The 17340-nt window shown below is 41.1% G+C and overlaps 1 protein-coding gene across 3 annotated transcripts in view; it reads right to left on the bottom strand.

The window, feature by feature from the left end:
- Positions 1-17340, bottom strand: part of CHCHD3 (coiled-coil-helix-coiled-coil-helix domain containing 3) — a 227537-nt gene that overhangs the window by 126774 nt on the left and 83423 nt on the right. For all 3 annotated transcript variants that reach the window (XM_014607579.3, XM_014607578.3, XM_014607580.3), the window contains exon 4: positions 11704-11848. In XM_014607579.3, coding sequence (XP_014463065.1) covers positions 11704-11848 — 145 coding nt within the window. The remainder of the gene's footprint in view (positions 1-11703; positions 11849-17340) is intronic.

Raw genomic sequence — 17340 nt, 5'->3', positions numbered from 1 at the left:
AAATGGGTCTAGCCTCTTTATAATGTATTGAGTCCCTCAAGAAAAAGCAAAAATGTATGTATGAAGGATCAATATGTTTTCCTTTTGCCTGGGCATGACAAGGAATGATGGCGCTCGTTTGAAAGGACAGCATAGACCCTTTATTAGCAATTCAATAAAAAAGAAGGAGTTGCAAGAACAAATCAGTTAATGAATGAGGGAGGAAAGAAGAGAGTATTATGCAGCGAATCTATAAAAATGAACTCAATTTGAATTCAAAAGAAAGAACAAATTGATGAAGCAGCAAGCTAGATCTTCATCTGGATGCTGGGAAAATGTCATGCTTAATGCTGCTTCTGTCTCATATTTTGGGCTTAACTACACACACACACAAATTAAGAACAGAAGGCAAGCTCTCTTACTGGATTAACAAAGTACAGTCAACCTCACACCCTAAACATTTAAAAAAAGTGGGTGAAAATGTATTTCAGGTCTTATGCTTACCCCCTAAATCTCCTGCCAATTCACCTACATTACCACTCCATTTCACTTTATTTTCCTTTCCTAGGTATGGATTTTTACATAGCAATAAACAGGGACAATTGACTATTATGCAAGGGAAACTATTAAATTGCCAGTACACAATGTGCTGTCAGAATGCACGCAAGTACACAGATGGGGGGGAAAGGACATTATTTTCAGTCCTTCATATAGAAAAATGTTTTATTGCCAGAATGAATGCTGTCGGTGACAAAATGGAGATAAGAGTACATCGCCTCTCCTTAATTCAAAGACCCCCCTGTGGGGGTTTCCAAGTTGAAATCAAACAACTGTTTAACTAGTAAGCAGCTCACATGACAAATCGCACCACGATTACAACCTGCAGCAGGAAATGCACCAACACCCACAGGCCATTTTAAATTAATTTTACCATTTAACTGTATCAGGGAAAAGAAATTGCTCACCACTGTTAATAACGTAATTTTACACGTGCACGTGTTTTACACCTTTCCTCAGGGCACAGAGACATGCAGGGATCAGGCAAACCCCCCCCCCCCCCCCCCCCCCAAAAAAAAACTATTTGCTGTTAGTACTCGGGTAGAAATGTCCACTTGCTACATTACTGAAGACAGACAATGCCTGATAGATGAGAAAGATTGCTGAACACCACTTTCCCAGTGATTACTAGTTTCTGAGACAGCAAGCATTCCCTTATCATTTTAACATTGCCAGTGAATGTATACAGTGCCTCCAAAACCAGGTAAGACGTGTTTCCATCCCAAACACCTTCCAGCCTGCAAGGTCCTGATGAAAAAAACATCTTGCATTTGAAAGCTTGTTCAACTCTACTCCAACTATTGCAGCTGGTCCAATAAAAGATATTACCCTAAGACATTCTTGCTTTTCAATTCCTGGACCATCACAGCTACAACACTGCAGACTATAGCAATGTGACATGAGACAGCTTTTAGGGGATACACGACAGTAAAGAGGTCACAGTTATCACGGCAATGTGGGGTACTAGGGCAGGGGAAGCGTACACATTAGAAAAGCGGGGGGCAATATCACTAAGACTTTAACAAATGCACAAAGTGAAGTTCATCCCACAATCAACTGGAATTTATGTTTAAACAGCACACGACTAATTCTTTTCCTATAGATGCATGGCAGAAATGGGACTTCGGGATGGACAGGAAATGTGAAGATGGTAGCAGCTCTGTGAGAGCAGCGTTAAAGAAGGGTAATCCACACGCGGGAAAAGAACAGAAAAAAACATGGAAATACTTACGGGAGTAGACAAACAGAGTAGAGAGGTATATATTAATAAACACGGCTGGATACATGGAGAGAAGGAAGAGTTATATAAATGTTTGATGTTTGCTAAAAAAATGTGAAGTTGTGAAAAAGTGGGAAATATCAGAGGGATTCAAAAGGAGGTATGTTATGTTGCCAGAGCAGCAAAGAACATAAACATCTGCATTTTGCATGGACCCACAGGAGCTGATTGCAAATGAAAAGGTAGTTACAGTAACCAAAATTGGAACAACAAGGCTCCAGACAAGCAATAAAAGCTGAACAGATCTTTAAAATGCTGTTGAGGAGGAAGGGGGCAAAATTAGGACATAGGCTGGATGCAAGTAGGAAGCTCATAATTTAAAAAGAGAAAAGTGAGTGAAATCCCATTACACTGAAGATCAGTTTTCAACACAATTCTCAGTCCCGACTTCAACTTAATCAAATGGTTGCTATAATGATGGACAAGCAGAGAGATAAAAATCCTCGCAAAAAACATATCCTTGGAGTAGTGACATTAGTAAGTTTTGTAGCATATTTCAGTTTTTCAAATCAATATGGCATGAGAGGAGAGGCTTTCTCCGAGCTGGCTGGTTCACTTGAAAGCACTGCAAAGTAGAAGGCCCTCATGCTCGAAGAAGGCTGATTATTTTCTTTGGTGCTATCTTTCATAATCCAAAGCTTTTTAGAGACATACGGCAAAGGGGATTTTAGACATGAGCATATCATTACTAGGCAGAGGGGGGTATGGTATGTCTGGGAACAAACACTAGTGCCACCTTCTCACTGGGACCCCGCAGAAAGACAGCAGAGACATCCTTCTTCTGAAGTGGGAATTGTGCCAGCTCCATCCGTCCCTCTCTCGCTTTGAAAGCCACGTCATGACAAACCAAGCACACTGGAACCCTCCTGAGATAGACTGAATGCTTCATATCCTCCTCCTCCTGAGATTAGCCAAAAGCATTTATCATATCAGCAATATAGAGTCCCTTTCCCCCTTCCAGATTTCCAACGTAACCAGGCAATTTGTCAAAAACATTATTTTTTTTTAGTGCAGCAAGTTGTCAAAGTCAGGCCCAAGCAGATATTCCTGGCTGTCGGAAGAACACTGGCAATGTCCACAATAAGAGTAACTCGTATTCTATGAAATGAATAAAAATGAAACGTGGCACGTGTTATGCTTTGGTGTCAAACACTTGTGAAGGCTACAAATTATCTGAGAGTCCCTTGCTATAGCTCACATTTTTAATTTATCTAAATCTCTTTGACCTCATCAACCTTATTTGCTTGTAATCTTTTAAATAAACCAAAGCTGTGTTGAGTTAGGGTTGATGGTAGTCTTATGTATGGTTTACATTATGTTCGTATAGGATGGTTGACAATAATGGTTTAGATTATGTTCATATAGGAAGGTTGACAATAATCCCGCTTCAAGCAGGGGTTGCACTAGATGTCTTTTGGGGGTCCCTTCCAGCCCGACTTCTCTATGTTTCGGATTCCTACTTTAGCAATACTTTTACTAACTCGTTCACTGGTTATCCACACACCCAGTAACTGTGGTCAATAAAATGGAAGGCTTGAGCCAAGACAATGAGAAGACAGACTTACTGTGAGTGTCCTGTGACCTGCCCCAAAACTGAGACTATTTCCTGCTGAAGAACAGCTATCACTGTAAAGGTAGGTAATAAAACAACATGGCACAATAGTAGGGAAAAACTGTCTGCATAAGTCTGAAAGGAAACATTGGGAGTCGTTTTCAAAATCATCATGATAAGAACTGCTGGTGCTTCTGTATAATAAAACTGGATATTCATAAGAGCCAAAACCACTGTACCAACTCTGGCCCATATTGTTTGAAAATTTTAATCTAATTTTCATATATTAACAGGGCTCAAAACCCTTAATATTTTCACTATGTCAAAGTCATAAATTATAGTCACTGATCATACTATTTTTTTTTTTTTTTAAGAAACAGCTTGGCCCTGTCTACAGTATGTAATCATGTTCTGCCTTGGGCTGTGTAGCTTACCTCAAATTACTTCAGAATCATCTAAAAAGATTCATTTTTCTATTAAAATGATGAATGGGCTAAATGAGGTATGTAATAAATACTGTAGGTTTGTAAACAGACTTCTGTTCTCTTGAGGATGAATGTTTTACCTCATTTGATAATTCTGCCCGCTGGAATTTTCTAGTGAAGTCATCCTTAAAATGTGGTTAGTACAGGGCTGTTAAGAAAGAGCAAGAAGGGTCAGAATATAATCTTCTTATGGAAAATAGGGAACGTCCCCTTGTCAAAGGTAACGAATTGAGGACAGGTAAAACAAATGCACTGCTAAAGTAAAGGTCACTGCCTAGCAAATATATGGGGGTGTTTGGAGCTATTATCCAAGGATGAAGGGGAAACAACTAAGTAGTTAGGACACAAGAATATGAAACATTGTATTTTAATGAAACATATCTGATTGTGACAAGGGCCACATTCACTCCTAATGCAACCCTACCAACTTCAGTTCTGATATATCAAGGGATGTATTTGGATTATTGATTTTAGCGTTCAGGAAAATAAAAGGGAGAAATAATATATCTTTCAAATACAATTTTCCTGGGCAAAAACATCTAGTAATCTGATTACTATATTCACCTAAGCTACAAAAATGTTTTTCATAGAAAGATTTTGCTACCATATTGATTTTTTTTAAAACAAAGAAGTTAATACGCATGTGTATATGTAGGGGAAAAAATGTTAGAAAATGTTTCTTTAAACAAAGATTGAATTCAATAACATCTTTCCCAATGCTGAACTTGGGACAATACATAAAGGAAACTTTATACTGTTTTAGTATGGATCCAGATTCATAATGAAAATGATAATCAACTTTAAATGTTATGGTCAGAGCAAATGCACAAAACAATATTTCTCTGCCTCTTCAATGGGAAATGAAACTCTAATGTCACTGGCAGCTCAATAAAACTGTTTTCCAACATGTAAGGTCTTAATGACAGCTCATTTCAGTCCAGGCAGTGAAGCAAATATGTTAACAGTAAATGCCAGGTCATTATAAGGAGATGGAAATATAACTGGCCCTGTGCACTTTGGTTATCTATAGATTTTTACTTCATGCTCTCCATATCTCACCTTGACACTCATAATGACTTAAGTGATGGAATGTCAATAAGCTATTTATGGCAAAGTTACCACGTTTAAAACCACTCAACAGGAGTAAGCCCAGTTGGTTTGTGCACAATTTTGAGATGGAAAAAAAAAAAGTTCTTAAAACCCCCAACAGTCTCTGAAAATAAGATTTTCATAGGATGAGATATCCATCACTAACGAATGTTGGTAAGATGCAAAACAAGAATTCTCTAAAGATTCATGAGTGCTGAAACCCCTGCTCTTTGGCAGGACAGATCACACCAACACCAAAACTAATTATGTGTTCAGACTGAACCGAAAGACATACCTTAGCAATTGCATCTACGCACAGCGGCTGGGGATAAATAAATATATATATACATATATATATATATATATATATATACACACACATACACACATACACACGTAATACACATCTAGGAAGGCAAGGGTGATTTTTTTTTTTTTAATCTTTCTGATTTCATGGCATTTTTCCTTGCTATGGACATGGACATTAGGTCTGAGCAAAGCTTCAGTCCCTGATTCAATCTGGTGGAGATTCAACCTGATTCGGTGACTGAATCTCCGAATCCACATTGAATCAGGAGACCCTTTAATCTCTCCGAATCGATTCGGAGAGATTCAGAAAGATGCAATGATTCAGACGTAGAGACAGATTTAAATATTTTTTCTACCTACCTCAAGGTCCCAGGCGGCTCGTGAACGCTGGGGCGGATGGAACGTCCCACAGAAGCACGGGGGGGGGGGAGGGGGGGTGTCCCAGAGCGCTTGGCAGCAGACCTGGAAGAGGAGCGGAAGCACTTCTGGTCCGCTCCCAGTTCTCCCGGAGAGCCCCCTGCACCCTCCCCCCCTCCCCCAGCTCAGTGACTGGTGCCTTCTGGGTCAGGGGGGCACCCGGGGTCCCACGGCTGGTCACCGATCCAGGGGGGCGTAGGAGGGCCCTCCAGCATGCTTGATGGTAGACCCAGAAGTGGACCAGAAGTACTTCCAGGTCTACTGCCAATCACTCCCCACCCCCCTGCACAAGCTCCTGTGGGACACTCTATCTGCCTCACCACTGCCTCGCCAAGCCGCACCTGGTACCTCGAGGTATGTAGAAAAAACATTTAAAGCTGTGTCTATGGCCCAATCGCTGATTGTCCGAATCGGCATCAAATCTTCAGATTCGGATTCAGACGAATCGAATTGAGGACAGCGATCCAAATCAACAAATCAAATCACTGTCCCTGATTTGGGCCGAATCCAAATCAAATACGGCTCGTTTCGCACACCCCTAATGGGCACCATAAGATATTAAATACAGAACTACTTATATTGTTTACATTCTTAAAAACGTATCACGATAGTAAATGGCCACCTCAGACCAATGCAGACCTTTGCCAAGTAGGAGCTGGAGGTCGGCAGCCGGTTCAAGGAGCAGATACTAGTAAGGGCTGCAGCTGCAAGCTATACTAAGGAAAGATCAGTTTGTGCTAGGTAGGACAGACTTCTCAGGACTTCTTCTAGTGAAGGCCACTAGAACATGGACAGAGGTAAGGACTGTCTTTGCTTTACAGATGTTCTACCCAGCCAAAGCAGCTGGAAAGTAGGTCTGGAAAGGAATTTTCACTGCAGCACTAGATGCCATGTAATAAGCACAGGGCGGCCTAGAGCAACCCAGAGAGGACCTTACCTACTTTGGCAAATCCCAACTGGAAAATGGCCTACAACAAACACTGACTACTGAGAGGTGTTATGTTCCCCCTGCCCACATTTAAGCCCCTTTCTGGTTTCTAGTGAGGAACTCTTTCTGAAATAGCAAAAGATAGCAGAAACAAAGAAGCATTCCTATCAAGCCTCTGTCTCTCAGTGATATCACAGCCACTTTCCTATTTGTGCTCTAAATAAGCATTGTACCAAACCTTTTTCTCCTGCTGAGAACGTCCCATCCCCTCCTCCGCTCCAACAGTGCATGAGACAAGACTCTCAAAAGGGATGGGAAGGAGGTCATGGATGTTGGAGGCACGTAAAAAGTAAGAGCGGAATGCTAGTGCAAGGGGAACACTAATGTTAGTGCCAAAGCTTAGAGCCGTAGTTTGACTGGGAATGTTTGAGTGGGGGTTTTTTTTTAATTTTCCAGCTGTGCAGCACAAGCCTTTGCAATGTATTTGGCAATTTTGTTACATTTGCTCACTGCATCATACATTTTCCCAAGTGCCTGTGCCCCCCTGTATTGACTGGTGCTTTTTAATGCTACTGTAATATAAGCATCAAAATAGCAGCAGAATTTGCAGCATGTCTTTTCCTTCAGCATGTTCATACTATCGGTTTTTTATACTTCCACACGCAATTTAACATTCATTGTTTGGTTGGACACTAATGACCCTGACCTTCCTTCCAAGGCACAGAGCATGAATACTTTGGATGAGAACGTAATCAGAACAGTGTCTGTTATTCATATTAAATTCCCAGTAAAAAGGCAAAAATGATACATACGCTATAGATTTAAAACAATTAAGAAACAACAAAGGAATTTCATACAGTGATGGAAAGAAGGACAATACTTTACAAACAATATCCAAGACCTGACTCATGGACTAACAGTCTAGGATCCCATCTGGAGCTAAACAACTGGTATACCAGACCATTTACCGTATTTTCTTGCATTCAACGCACCCGCAAATAAAATCCACACCTTGTTTTTGAAAGGTAGAAAAGAAAAAAGATTTTTCCAGAATTAAGGCTTCACAGACCAGGGATAGAGCTTAAGGGCATTTAAACACATGCTCCAGGTGAGGGGTGTTGGGGGGCGGGGACGACACTTTAATTAGAGTGCCTCCAAAAACACCCGGGGCAACTCTAATTAACATCCAGAGCGTCTTGTGTATCTTAAAAATGGCGGTGAGGGCATTTTAACTAAAGCTCATCGAACGAGCTTTAGTTAAAGCGCCTATGTCATCATTTTTAAGCGCAGAGACACTGATACATGAGATGCTGGATTCTGCTGGAGCGCAGTAATTACCACGCTCCAGCAAATTCGATTAATCGAGTCTGCTCCAGTGCACTGTAATTACAGCACGCTGGAGCAGCCTCACAGCTCGTGTATAGGCGCCCTAAGTTTTAGCTCCCCTCCCTTTCTTGCATAACTAAAGTTGAACTAGTGAAGAGTGGTTGCCATGGGTCTCTATCATCTTGAAAAGCCATGATCTCTATGGGCATTTTTACACAAGAAAGCACCACAGCGCCAGGCGCTTTGAAATGCTCCCAGCCCTACAATGCTTTCAGTTGTATAATCGGCAAAATGCACGTCAGAGCTGAGAAAATGGGGGCGGTGTGCTTTTGAACTAAAAAACATAGAAGGTGCTTTAATTCAAAAGCGTACTGCCCCCATTTTCTGTGTGTTGATGTGCATTTCGCCACTTGAACAACCGCACGTGGCACAGCGCAGTGCGCATCAGCTCACATGCGGAGCAGTTTCGATTAATCAAGTCTGCTCCAAAGCAACAGATCTCCGGCGCATCACGGGATCAAAAAGTACGTGTATAAATGCACCAGGATTTTGAAAAGAGCTAAAGAGGCTGGGAAATAAACCACCGACAGCTAGCAGACAACAAAACTGCCCTAAGAATGGTTAGCTTGTGAAACATCACGACTTTTAAAAAGGAGTGGGTGTTGCTAACACCTGCAGCGTGAGGAACAACGGGCCATTAAGTCTACTGACTCCCTCGGCTCCCTGACCGGTGCTGCCACAGCTGCCGCACTGCAACGCGGGAACATAATCAAGATGCTTCCAACCCCAAGAAGAAAATCAGATTGCCTGCTTAATACACACACCCCAATTTGGGGGGTGATTTTTGGGGAAAAGGTGTGTGTTGTAGGTGAAAAAATATGACTTACAGATAGTATGAGAAATCATCATACACCACTTTGCAAAGACAAAATATAGATTATCTCTGCCTTAGCGTTTATATATGAGAGAGAAAAAAAAACAAACTAAACAAAATGTGCGTAAGCAAAGGAGCCAAGAAAAGAGCCTAACTAGGAATAAGGAATGCTAGAGGAGTGGGCTTTTAAGAGATCTGAAGAAGAAATTGAGGATTACTACCCAGAGCTGTATATTTAAACTATTTACATTTAATATTTAGATCTTCTATCATTTTGAGTATGTTTATTAGATCGCTGTGGCACTAACACAGGTAGAGATTAATTGCTACTTTGTATTTTAATAATCTGGCCTTCTGAGAGCAACCTTGGAAAATGAATGAATTATAATTCTAATAAGCTACATAGTGCTTCTTACCCATATTTTATAATGTTTTAAAATTTTACAAGTTGAAAAACCAGAATAAAGAAAAGTTAAATGAAATCCCCAAGCTGCTCAGCAAGACACTGGCACAGGTTAGAGACTTGGCCTGTTTCCAAATGCAAAATCTATGCTCCAGCCAACAAGGCATATTGTCTCCATATGCAAAGCATGTGTTGGCCATATCTGACTCTCTCAGATGTCGTGTGAAAGTACCTTCGTCTCCAGAGAGCAGCAATTCTCAACCAGGGTGACAAAAGACCCCCTTAAATGTACTGCACAACATTAGTACTTACACATGTGAACACCCACACAATTTATCAAACTCAGAGATTTCAAATAAGAATCCATACTATCAAAACCATTCTAACCTGTTGTGATCTTTCTTCATTTTTTGCAACAGAAGAGTTGCTGCAGTTGAAAAGCAAGTGAAATGTGGTTTTGAAATAGTGTGCCGCTATATTCAAAAGTTATGAAGATGTGACTCGAGCCTAAAAAGGTTGAGGACTAGCTACTGTCGTAGAGCAACGGCATACTGAATTAAGGTTTACCATAATGGAGAGCTTGTATGATTTTTAAATACTGCTTCATATCATTGCCTGCATTCCCAACATTTACATCCTCTCCCACTTCACATCCAGCATTATCTGGGCTTGAAACAACACCCTCCACAAGATAAGTACAAAATTAATCAACCTACTTTGTCGCTTGCTAGGTCATCCAGCCAATATATTCTCGGCTAAGTGAAAACTAAAGATGAAAGGTGACATATCTGTTAAATGAATGTGTTATAAATTTGCTAGGAGAAAACCCTGTGCCTTCAAGAAAAATTAAAAAGACCTGCTCTGCATACATTTGATATTTTCAGGCACGGAGAGTGACATGCACCTCACAAAAGCATGAAGCCAGTTACAAATGCAAAATGCCTACTGCTCCATGCAACACCCCCCCCCACCCCACTTTGATTGCTATATTAAATCTCCAGCTCTTCTTTAGTCTGAGGCCCTGAAGACTGTCTGCTTTATAAAGATATTAGAGACTCTAGGATCAAATGCATAATAAATGTGCCCTGTACAAAACTCCCTTCCATTTTCCCTTTGTTCCCCCATTGTTAAACACAGTGATGGGGATAAACTGATTTCCCCTCTACAATTAACTGTATCTCAATAGAGCTGCAAGCATATAGTTCATGACAAGCTCTGAGACTATGTACAATAAGCATGAGTTCTCTGTGCTTAGTCAAGTGATTTTTTTTCCAGATCAATTAGGATTCAAAAAAATACCATTTACTCATGCGTTTGTTATATGTGGTAACCATCCGTTTATAGTTTTCAGAAGGGAAACATTTCCACAATCACTTTTGCAGCACTAGGCAGTAAGGCCACCAAATCCTACAAATACTTCTACGTATCCCTAACATTACTCACATGAATAGTCCCATTGATTTCAAAGGGAAAACTCATGCGAGTGAACTGAAGTAAATGCGTACAGGTTTTCAAGATGCAGCCTTCATTTTTTTTCCCCAACTTGAAAATGCCCATATCACAGTTTATACTCAAGTGCTTTCTAGCAAAGCAATGCCTCCATACCTCAAAGAATTGTCATAGGGATTTCATCCTGAGAATACAGGCAGTTGCAGCAATTGCTGTGGGAAGCTACAAATCTGTCAGACATCTGAAATGGCCGGCAATCTACAGTGTCAATTCCCAGCAAAAAACAGCCAGCTCTATTTCACAAGCTGGAAGCCAGAGAGGTTTTCTATATATAAATCTATACTGGGAGTCTGTGTTGAAGAACTGTATTTCACCGGAGCATGTGATTATATCACACAGACACATATATATATATATATAAAAATCACATGCTCCGGTGAAATGCAGTTCTTCAACACAGACTTCCAATAAGCTGGCACTAAGATTTGGGGCACAGCCATCCAAAATTACTCACATATGGTTTAGGTTTCCGGTTTACGGTCATTAGAAAAAAAATACACCTCTGAAACCCTTAGTCAGTCAATTATTTTGCCCAGGAAGACTGTCCTGTTGCCATCTCTTCATTATTAAGCATGCACGGATCAAGTATGCAGTCATGTAGCATTCCTAACTTCACATCACATAATCTACCTGGATGTACAGAGCACTTAAGTAGAACCAGGCCAGGATTTTAGCCTCCCCTCCTTTAAATGAAAATTTAGTTAAGGGATTCAAATGCTCTCTACACACGCAAAAAAAAATCTTGCCGCAACACCACAGGTTCAGGACGCTAAAAAAAGTGCACAATGATTTTAAATCATCTATTTGTACAAGGACTGTGAAGTGACAGGGGAAATATCAGCAAAAATGAAGTTCACCATAAGAAAAAAGCTTTGTTAGCAAAAGAAAAAACACCTGTTCTCTAGATTTTATAGTTTGCCAAAGGCAAAGAAAGATTTAAGGTATAAATATTTCTTCTGAAACCTGCATTTTTACATGACATTTCTGGCACTTACAAAACGCTCCGCCTTCACGCGCTCCTCTTCGGTTGCGGCTCTCTCTCGGAGAATGGCTCTAGTCAGGTGCTCATTTGAAGCGGTTCGCTCTCGCTCCAGGACTCTGCCAAGTTCATCATGTACATACATCTGATCCTGTTTCAACCTACAGTACAAATGGGGGGGAGGTGGAAAACAAAAGCACTATTATAACAAAGGAGTAGTGGTGACGACATTAAACTATCAGAAACTTTTATATTATTAAGCTCTGAATCTGTAACACACAAAATTCTCCGTCTTGACACACAACTGAAATGGTAACAGCATTCCTTCTGACACTGGGAAAAACAGTAGAAAAATAATATTGGGCTTTTTTAAACAATAGAAAACTGACTATTAAAAAAGTCAGTCTTTTGCCACAATATTTTATTCGCTACTGCAAAACAGCTGAGCATGCATTTGACCTGCAATATTCTGCTCTGTTCCTGTTGCTACAAGCTATAACGAAGGACCTACTTAATTTGCGATTTCATGGCAACTGTGAAATCCACAATTGTCCACAAAAATCAACTTAAGGAAAAAAAGTAATAAAATGCTGGCTCCCCAGGGGGAGCCAATGATCCCTGATGCCTGAGCCAGCCTGGGAGGGGAAGGCATTTGATGGCGGGGCAGCAACAAGATGGCAGCCACCCCTTAGACCCTCCTCCCCTCGGGGCCTCTCCACCAATCAGCGATGACGGGTGGGGTCACACAAAGGGCAGCCAGCAGCAAAGATGGCAGCCTGCCTCTCATCCCTCCTCCCCCCGGGGCTACTCTGCCAATCAGCAGCGAGGGGCAGGGCCGCCAGGAAATGGCCATGAAATCGGCTCTTCGTGCCGCGACTAAGCCACAAAAATGTCTTTGCCTGGCTGCAAATGAAGTAGGTCCCTAGCTATAACCACACTGTGCATCAGCACAGCCACCTGCAAAAAGGGCATCAAAACTATGCCGAACCTAATTAATATTTGCACAGCAATACAAAAGCATGAGATGCTGTTAGCTATTTAGCAGCAAAGGATTACTATTTCCTGAGCTTGTTAAAACAGATTTTGTCCACACAAGACATCAGACCCAGGGTGTTCTGAACTTGATCACAGGTCGTTTAACAAACCCATAAGGATTCATGACAATCCTTACAAAAATAACTTTAGGATCACACCATATGTAATTTTACATCTATGGAGATATACCTTTTATTCACACGTGTGCATTTATACATAAATGTGAATAAAATGTATATGTCTGCTGACACACACACACACACCCTTTAGATATATAAAGAAGATTAGTTCATAAAATAAACCTACTTCACATGTTGCATTACACCAAAAACCAAGATGACAATATTTGAAAGTTCTCTGCCAGTAAAGGAATATCAAACACAGTTTTTCAAACAGGCTTTTGAAAAACAGTGAAGGAGACAGGGCTTCAGAAATTTCACTGCATTTATGCATTACCAAGGGAGATTCAGAGAACAAATTATAATGTGCAGGGTCACTTTGTAAAAAAGTACCAGCATTATGGTACATTAAATTCTTCCCCAAGGAAAAGATTTAAAAGTGGGGTGGGGGGGAAAAGAGAATTAGAACATGTATTACTTTTGTGCTCAGACAACCCTCTGAAACACAGCAACCAACTGGGAGTCTTTATAAAGTTTATTAAGCAGCATCTTCAATTACTCCAGCAGAAAGTCAGATTATGCAGACATGGACCAAATTCCATTAAGTGATTTCCCAAGATCCCCCAAATTATTCCAGCAGCATCAATACATCAAATCTTTTGCACAATCAATAACGCAGTCAAAACACACCAGTCTTCTTGCAGATTACAGAAATGCTGTTTTGCCTAGAGAAGGGGTGTCAAAATAGAAGTCTCAGTAGTCCCTTTTTGTTAAGAAACAGTAAAAGCTACATTTAGATGTTTCAGAGACTAAAGTACACCCCACGTCACCTTCTGTGGATTCTCCTCCCTGCATTTATTTGCCTCTAAAAGTTTGCTGCTTTTTTTTTAAAAGCACAAGATACCTACTTTTATCTCACTGCACATACTAATTACTCTATTTAAGTGGCTGTTTAAGTTCTTCACATTTGCCTGCCTGCTTTAAAGAAACCTCAGGCTTCTCGCTCAGATTCATGCCCCTTCCTTCTTTTATTTGATATTAGCTCAGTTAGTCTTTGAGACTTCTCTCTCCTGGCTTCAGAATTATGCACCTCAACAAGGTCTCCTCTTAATCTCTCTTCCAAAGAGCAGAAAGTCAGTTTTCCTAACCCTTCTAAATAATAGGTTCCTATCTCCCAGGTAAGCTGTTTGATGACTTAGCCTGACTGCTGTTATGTTCAACTTCCCTGCTAAGTATACTATAGAGAAAATGGAAACGTTCCTTTCTGCTTCTACCAAAACGCTGCATGTCCATTCTTATGAACTCAATTTAGGGCTGTCCTGTCTGACCTGATCTAAACTGCTACCGTCACCTGGCTCCAGGACTTTAGAAGTTTTTGTTCAAAAACTGAAGACTCCCACAGAATTAACAGGCAATGCCAAGGCAGTGAGTACATCTACACTCCAGTCACAGAAGGCACCACAGTAAAAAGCATAGAGAAATCCCAGCGAGGTATAGACTAGCAAAACACAGGGGTGGCAGAATACCATCTCTGACTCTCCCCAAACTCTGCTATCTGACAATTTGGTTACCATGGTCACTGCAGAGGGCAAACGCCTCTGGCCCCATCGGCTTCAGCTAACCCTTGAGTTGTAACCTGAGCTGGATACATTCCTGAGGGAGGGTAGAAACCTGCTCCCTCTGCCTATGTGACTGGCCTCACACACCTGGGTGGGGGCTTAAACTCCCTATTGTTCCAAGCAATGCCAACATTGCTAAAGACCCTGCCAGTCTACCTGGCAACCAGTGATGCATTTCAAATTGGTTGGCTGGCAGCTCAGGTACAAAGAAGAGCTTTATTTTTAGTCTTCAGATCTTCTCTTCCAGGAATTCCATCAAGTGACACTTTATATGCGTACAGAAAAAATTGACAAAGCACAATTTACGTCCTGCTTACAAACTGCTCTTCATCCTGTTCTGCGTCTGCTGGGTTTCACATGTAGCTGCCTGCTTAGCTTCTAAGCTTTTTGCGTTGGATGGCTGTCCTCCCTTGCCTAAGTTCAGGACTTAACTATGTGCAATAATCGAAGGCAAGAAGACTCTCTCCCTCATACTCAGCTGGAAGGCTGCCATTTTACTCACAATGCACAGCACTTGCACAGACTCTGCAAACAACCGGTACAACCAAATCACAAAACAGGCCTACCTTCTTATCCCTAGAAAACAAAAGCTTGCTCCTTTTTGCACCCAGGATAAGTTTTAGGTAAACATCCTTGTTTTTCATTCTATTTGTTGACTCTCTGGTCACTAATTCTCTCTACTTTTGAGCTAATGATGACGCTTGGCTCTGGATTTAGGACCCAGAGGCCTTGTTCCGGGTCCCACTCCTTCTCCTGCTCCCCCCCCACCCAGGCTGACCACAACCTTTCCATTCGATAATAGGCAAATTGACTGATGCACAGTGATAACAGAAAAGAAGCAATACAAACAATCAAGCAATTCTATATATCTTCCAAATCCTAGGGCTGTCATCAGAGTCAAAGTACATCCGGCCAGGACACAGTCTCCACTCTAAGGCTCTTTTTTAGGTGTTAGCCATCAGATGTTAGCAGCCTGAAGGTGGGATGCTGAGGTCCACACCCCCCACCTCCAGCAGGATGGACGAGACGGGCTGGTGGTGTGCCCTCTGTCCAGGGTGGCCTCAGGGACCCTGCCCAGGAGACGGGGATGGTGACAGGGATCCCTCTCAGGAAGGAGGATGGGGAGGGACAAGAAGGAGGAAGGGACAGGGAGGGACACTTTGTTACTCTCAAGTCCCTGCTTTTGTATTCTCCTTCCCTCCTGATGACTCTTCATCCGTGGCTATCTCCGGTTGGTTGTCTCTCTGTGGTCACATGTCCACGTAGCCTTCTGGACTTTCTCCTAATTTAGTCTGTTCCCCCAAAACCAGAACTCAGGCCCCCCCTGCTCTGGGGCCTTGTTAGCTGGTGTCACTTTATCTCGTGTTATGGAACAATGTGGTATATGCTCCCAGTTCCTAGATTGTTTTCCAGACTATGTGTTCTTGTTGGCCTTGGTGTGTCAGCCAGCCTGTCTGCTTCCAGGGCTGTGAGAAACTTTGTGCGCAAGACCCATGCTTTTTAGAAATTAATTAACCTTTGATGCCCAACTTGAACCATTCTAATGCATATATATATCTCCACACACACACACACACACACACACACACCCATCCACACCTATAAGCCAATTCCCAAAAAGCAAACCTTTAAATACCATTTCTAAGCCAACAGACACCAGTGTAACTAGCCATGCCAGAGTTTCTAGAACTAGGATCCCTAATCTTTTCAATTAAAAAATTGAGAACTACTTACTCAAAGTAGCAAAGCAGTATAGGAGATATTTTGAGTGATCTTCTTCTGAAGAAACCCATATAAGGTAACAGATTGGACTATTTCATGATCTAACAAGTTACAAAGCTCTGTCAAGAGGAAGATATTTATTCTGCATTTTCCCTTTCATATCTCTTAATTTATACCCCTCTAAATTATCTGAAAAATCCCTTGTCCATTCTTGGTGTTGTGTTTCCCAGGAGGTATACATTAACTAAACGATACTAATTCTTTGCCAATTGCCCAAGGTGTTCATATTCTTCCTGCAATTAATCAGCTCAGAATGAAACACTACATTTCAGGAACAGGAACTCTATAACTAAGACTATGTCATATAACCATGATTTGAAGCCCTTGAATAAGCCACTTAGGCTTTTCCAGCATACAGGAGGGCACATTTTTTTCATAATTCACTTTACTATATTATCCCCCATTCTCTTTTTTACACTACAATAAGGTGAAACATAATAAACGTTTGACTAACAAACTGAAATAATATTTACAATAGATACATAACGTGTGGAAGCTGAGGAAACAGAGAAGAAGGAGACTGTGAAATGTATTTTTCCTCAAAAAAAGTTTACATTTTAATGAAAATTTTCACCTCGCTTACAGACTGCTTCTACACCATCTGATCAAAACAGGTTCAGAAGAAAGAAAAGGTACATTGTAAGAAGTCTTGGCAGAGCTCGTAAGAGGATCCCTAAAAGATATACCTATTCCCTTTTCATTATCTTCCCCAGCCCAAGTTCACATGGTCCAAAATACTTCTCCCCAAGCACGCAGCACTAACCTCACTTGAATCTGCTCTTCACTTTCTGAAACACCTTCGGTAGTTATTCATGCAAGACAAGTTTTACTTATAAAACCATTTCAAACACCTATCATGACTCATTTAAATTTGTCAGTTTTCAGCAAAATTTTATGATTTAAATGTAAGCTTCACTTATTTGCATTATGTAATTGGGTGGCTTGTAGAAGCTTAACGAAACAAACACACATCAGTTCTACTCTAAGGTCTCAAAAACTTGCTAACATTGACTTACAGTAGTTGTTTTCTTTCCAGTGTTATAAGCTCATTTTACTGGAATACCACATGTACTTCTCAAGAATGAGAGCAAACACCCG

The sequence above is a fragment of the Alligator mississippiensis genome, chromosome 4 (assembly GCF_030867095.1).
Source record: "Alligator mississippiensis isolate rAllMis1 chromosome 4, rAllMis1, whole genome shotgun sequence".
Taxonomy (NCBI): Eukaryota; Metazoa; Chordata; order Crocodylia; family Alligatoridae; genus Alligator; species Alligator mississippiensis.
This window is presented reverse-complemented; position numbering and strand designations above follow the sequence as displayed.